At 54.7% G+C, this 6000-nt stretch overlaps 1 protein-coding gene across 2 annotated transcripts in view; it reads right to left on the reverse strand.

Moving 5' to 3' along the window:
* Nucleotides 1–5243, reverse strand: part of GLRX3 (glutaredoxin 3) — a 29071-nt gene extending 23828 nt beyond the window's left edge. The window contains exons 1-2 of one of the 2 annotated variants that reach the window (XR_014796821.1): nt 5091–5243; nt 254–362 (exon numbers count right to left, since the gene is read on the reverse strand). Coding sequence is in view for 1 of the 2 variants with exons in the window: in XM_084904599.1 (XP_084760725.1) it covers nt 254–362; nt 5091–5179 (198 nt within the window). In the remaining variant the exon portion in view is untranslated. The remainder of the gene's footprint in view (nt 1–253; nt 363–5090) is intronic. The other variant, XM_084904599.1, reaches the window with a different exon arrangement.
* Nucleotides 5244–6000: the final 757 nt, after the last annotated feature.

Consider the following 6000-nt stretch of genomic DNA (forward strand, 5'->3'; position numbering starts at 1 on the left):
TTGCCCCTCCCCCGTGACCCATCCTGCTCTGTACTGGTCCTGTCCGCCCCTCACACATAGGGAAAGACACATGTAGGCAAAGTGTGGTGAGTTTTACACTCCTGATACTGGAGAAATGCAAAACTATTTTAAGATTTTTAAGAATAGACTATTACAAAAATAACAGATTCCAACCTCCATTATAAGCATGTGGCATTCCTTCCACATTAGCTCATATAAACTCTGACCAGACAGGACACGGAGCAGGACGTACCTTCACAAAGGACACCTGGGCGTGCTCCTTGGCCAGCTCTGCCATCACGTCATTCATCTGAGCGCACTGCGGAGCCCATGGCGCCCAGAAGTGGACCACGACGAGGGACCTGCGAGTGAGTGAAGCGCAGATTTAAAAGACACGGCATCTTCAGAAAGAACGAATGCTGACACAGACTCAGTCTTCCCCACAGGGCATCTTTCGTTGTGCTAGAATTTCATTGTATTAAACACAGACTAAGACAGACGGACTTGCAAGGTCTCGGGAATCTTCTAGGTGAATTTTCAAGTTAACGGTATTTCTTGAGTCAATGCTTAGCTCACACAAAGCGGTCCTGAATATTGATCCACCTGAACTAAGAGTCATGGACATCAACCACCTTTCTGACCCTGAGGGACGGTGGAGACCGGATTCCTGCAGCTGAGGTGCCATGTTCGTAAAATCCGACTGCAGAAGCATGACTGCTGTGAATGACAGTATGTACCTGTTTTAACACGTACCTATGATGAGGGCATGATGTGCCATCGGAACAGGAATAAACACCGACAATGAGAGCACGCAAGCAGCAAACAGAAAAAACGGAACTGCGTTTTACAAAGACATCCTTTCTATATTATGCTACAAAGATTTTCTAAAAATGGATGGTATGAACCAACAGAATAGATTAATAAGCTGTTGCTGAAATTCTTAGGAGTCTCTGTACATATCTATCAACTACTCTCATATAAAATTATCTTGCCAAAGATATCTCCAGTCTATCTTCGTATCCAACTGAAAAACCCTACAGTTTTATACAATTCTAAGCTCAAATATGATCCTCCAACAACAAAAAACCCACAAACAAACTAACAAACAAAGATCTGAAAATTCAGGAAGAAAACACCTTTCAAGTATGTTCCATGGAGAGGAACCAAAGGTAACTAACACAGTGAGGTGAGTCGGTGAGAAGGAGCCCACCGCCAGCATAGGGAGGCGCTGGGTTCGAGGCGGGAGGGGCAGGATGGGGGGCCTGGAGGCACAGTCTGAGCTGATAGTTCCTGGCCGGGTGGCAGAGCCCGGCACAGAAGCTGCCAAGCTGAGAGGAAAGGGAGGCTAACGCTGTTTGAGATGAGATGGTCTGGAGCCAGGAAAGAGATCCGCACTTGATCTGCAGATTCGGGACAGTCCGTGCTGGCACCCGGGCACCACGCAGAGGGACACAGGCCGGGTCAGTCTGGGCTCCTCAGCAGGTGGCGGCCCAGAGGCACAGGCCGGTGAGAGGGCCTCTCAGAGCCAAGAAAGAAGAGGTGCCAACCAACCAGCTCAGCAGGAAGGAGGCTAGGAATGGGGGGGTGGGGGTCCAGTGGGAGCAGGGTAGGTCCCCCCCGCAGCATGGGGGGGCCTGAAGATGAGGAAGTCCAGACTGCTAGAACCCCGCTCTTATGAGATCTGGCTGTAAACAGAGAAGGAGGCAGAGGCAAAGACAGGATCAAAAACTGGGTTGTTGTTTTTTAAATATATTTTTATTCATTTCAGTGAGGAAGGGAGAGGGAGAGAGAAACATCAATGATGAGAGAGAATCACTTATCGGCTGCCTCTTGCATGCCCCACACTGGGACCAAGTCCAAAACCAGGCATGTGCCCTGACCGAGAATCAAACCGTGACCTCCTGGTTCATAGGTCAATGTTCAACCACTGGGCCACACGGCCCAGGCAGGAATGGGTTTTATTAATACAAGAAAGCCTGGCGGTTCATGTTGTGAGGGACACAGAGAGAAGCTGAAGAAGGCAGAGGGTTGAGAGTTCGAGGCCGCAGAGGCGGCAGGGGAGGGGGAGCTGGAGGAATCCACCTTGAGAAGCGGGACTGTGTCCTCTGGGCCCGAAGCAGAGGCATCGATAACCATGTAAGTGCGGGGGAGGGACAGTAGGAGGGCTTGGGAGATGCGCCGGAAGTCCTGTCTTCCCAGATAAGAAGAAGGTCATTGCTGACACCCAGGAAAACGGCGGCCACGGGCAGGGGCAGAGAGGACCGATGCTGAAGGAGAAACACCAAGGAGAGCAGGAGCTCTAAATGGAGACACCTGAATGGGAGAGGCACGCTGCCTGAGGGGCCCCATGGGTGCGTCACCATTTGTACCAGCAGAGCGGGAAGCGCAGTGTGCAAGGAAGGCCTAGGGTCCAGGCCAGAGGCGCTGTGCCCTCCAGCCTGCTTCCCCTTCCTCTGGGGCAGACAGCGAGGCTGGGTCCCCTCTTCCTCACGGCTGTTCGGACCCTTGCAGCTGTGTGGGTCTGCGTTCTGGCTGCTGGGGTGAGGCCAGAAGTGATCTACTGGCCCCTAAAAACCCTCCCACGTGAGCCCCTGCCTGCTCCAGCCACATCTCAGAGCCTCTGCAGAGGGTACGGGGCCCCAAGACCTAAGGCATAGTGAGAGGAGAAGCGAACCCCCAAAAACCCATGCAAGAATGTTCCCTGTAGCCTTGGACATAAAGGCCAGAACCTGGAAACAACTCAAGGTGCACAAGTTGGAGAACTTGTGAAATTCATACAATGGAATACTACTCGGCAATGAAAAAGTACCAGCTACAGACACTCAACAACATGGAAGTGCCTCAAAAACACACTGAGCAGAACAAGACACAGATGGGGAGTTGTGTGACTCCACTCACACGGAGCCCACTCTCCGGGCTCTCTGTCCTGTTTCCAATGATGGTCACTGTGTGTACCCATCCAATCACCACGGTCCCTGCATCTACCGAGATCTGGGCATTTCATTACAATAAATTAATACCTCAACTTCTTACCAAGTTGAAAGAAGATTTTTAAGATCATAATATCTATAGTAATAAAGTGTAATATGCTAATTAGACCGGACGACCTTCCAGACAAAGCCAGGGCTGGAGAGAAGCCCGGGTCCGGGTGCCAGAGGGAAGCGGGTGCCGGCCGGGGGAAGGACGGCCTGCCCTTGCATGAATTTCACGCATCGGGCCTCCAGCTCAATGACGAAAAGGATGAAGTGAAATATCCTGCTGGTTAAATTAAACTGGAACCTTTCAGAAATGCCTTACACTTTAAAGTAGGGGTGTCGAACTCAATCAGAGAAGGGGCCAAAATCTAAAATCCAGCCTAAATTGCGGGCCGAATGGTTTACTGAACAGTCATAAACTGACAATGTCATAAACTGACAGCGGAGTGCAGTGATGACAGCGCGGTGCGGGCCACATTGCAAGGCCTGGCGGGCTGGATTTGGCCCGCGGGCCTTGTGTTTGACACATGTGCTTTAAAGTCTCTATCCTAAGAACACAATTTAAGAGACAAAGGTATATGAATACAAATACTTGGCTATTATTTTAAATAGCAGATAACTGTAAACATGGATTGCCCTGGTCAAGGGCATGTACCTGGGCTGCGGGTTCATTCTAAGCCCATGGTCAAGGAGGATTTGGTTGACAGCCAATCACTGTGTCTCTCTCACATCCATGTTCCTCTCTCTCCCTCCCTTCCTCTCTCTCTCTCTCTCTCTCTCTCTCTCTTTTTTTTTTTTCTCTCTCTCTCTGAAAAGTAATGGAAAAAATATCCTCAAATAAGGATTAGCAAACATATATATGTATATATGAATATATATGGTCCAACAATATAGTTTTTAATAGTCATATAGCAAAATAAATCCATTAAGATTATATGTTAAGTATGTCAAAGAATTTTTAATGACATGGGATATTATATCTTTTTTTAACTAAAATAGGTTACTAACCTTTTTTAAAACATATTTTTATTGATTTTGAGAGAGAGAGAGAGAGAGAGAGAGAGAGAGAGAGAGAGAGGAGGGAGAGAGAGAAAGAAACATCCATGGAAGAGCAGAACATGGGTGGATACCTCGGCTGCCTCCTGCACAACCCTACCCACCGGGGACCAAGCCTGGCCCAGCATGTGCCCTGACCCGTGAATCAAACCAGCAACCATTTGGGGCGCCGGCTGAAGCTCCACTGAGCCACACGGGCCAAGTTCAAACATTCCGCTGCCCTCGGGCCAGTCAACAGCATCGCTGCCTGTGAGCTGCACGCAGGCAGGAAGCGTGCCGGGCCGCGTGTGTGTCACCTCACTGAACCCCCACCCCCGAGCTGGGCGTGTCCCACTCCGTGTCGCGGTGGGGAAACTGAGGCCGGGTATGAACCTGGCCCAGGGACTGGCTGGCTGGGCGGTGGCTGAGGCGGGGACTGCACCCGGCCCCCCGCCAGCCTCCCCGCCAGCCTCCCCGCCGGAACCCCCGGCCGGGGCCGGAGGACCCGCCACCCTACAGGCCAGGGCAGGATCGCCGGGGGCAGGTCCGCCGGGGGCCGGGATCGCCGGGGCAGGATCGCCGGGACAGGATCGCCCGGGGCAGGATCGCCGGGGGCAGGATCGCCGGGGCAGGATCGCCGGGGGCAGGATCGCTGGGGCAGGATCGCTGGGGCAGGATCGCCCGGACAGGATCGCCGGGGAGCCCGGACTCGTGAGCCCTCGGGCCGACTGGTCCGGTGTGGCCTCGGGCCGCCCCGAGTGTCCTCGCCGAGGGCGCAGCTCGGACCCGGCGGCCTTCCTGCCCACGGGCGCCGCCGCGAGGGGGTCTCCGCGCCCCTCTGACCCCGGCTCGGCCACCGCGTCGCCGCGTCCGGGGCCGGGGCCGGGCGGGCAGGTGGGCCCGGGCCTGCGAGCGCCCGGCGGACCGGTCTGGCCCGGGATCCGGGGTCCGGCCCCGCTCCTGCGCCGGCGGCGGCGGGACCATGGCCGGGGCCGCGCCCGCCACTCCGCCCGGGCCGGGCCGGGCCGTCCCGCCCGCCGCGGCCGCCACCTCACCCCGGCCGCCCGCCGCCCCGCTCACTTGGCCTTGAGGCGCAGCAGCTCCTCAAACTGCCGGGGAGAGCCGACCTCCGCCACCGCCGCCGCCGCCCCAACCGCCCCCGCCGCCATGCTGCCGCCGCCAGACAGGAGCAATCGAGCGCGGGCGGGCGGCGGGGGCGTGGCCTACGGCGGCTCGCGCGGAGGCCCCGCCCAGGCCCCGCCCCGCCCCAGGTCTGCGCAGGCGCCATCCGGGGCGGGCCGCCGGGGGCGGGGCTTACGGCCGCCCTTTGCTCCAGAGCCCAGGGCAGCCGCGGGGGGCGCTCTGGGCTGGGAAAGCTTGTACTTACTGCACGAAATATGCCAAAACCTAATCTAAATCTTAGGTACACATATAATACCTTAATAAAAAATGGAAAAAGTAAATAAGTAAAATAAAAATTATTGAGAAAGCAAAAAAAATTTTTTTAATAAATAAGTAAAATGGGAGAAAAAATAAAACTGCACCAATGCATGGTTGGAGTGAAAGGTCTCAGAACCATAGCACTGACCTTGGACTGCGAACTAGGGCCTGCGGGACCCCAACCCGCGCTCAACCGCGTGTCCAGCCACCTGCACCCAAGACCGGAAGTGGCCTTTGGGAGCTGTTCTAGGTGTGCCTCCCTCTGAGAAGTAGGGGGTGGAAAACGGTAATTTACAGTATTTATAATGCAACAGGAGAGCGATGCGGAACCATTTTTGTATTCTGAAGGTAGATACGCAAACCTAAGCACTGATCAGATGTTTAAACATGGAACTGAGTGCACACCCACGTACGGGGGAAATAGGAGAGGTCTGGACAAGATGGGCGGGCAGTGGGAGCGTCAGCATCCTGGTTGTGCAGCTGCACCGCAGCTGGCAAGATGTCTTTGGAGAAGGCGGCCCCAGGACCTCTGTGTCACTTCTTACGCCTG

Source organism: Pipistrellus hanaki (genome assembly GCF_964339955.1).
Source record: "Pipistrellus hanaki genome assembly, chromosome: 14".
NCBI classification, from domain to species: Eukaryota; Metazoa; Chordata; class Mammalia; order Chiroptera; family Vespertilionidae; genus Pipistrellus; species Pipistrellus hanaki.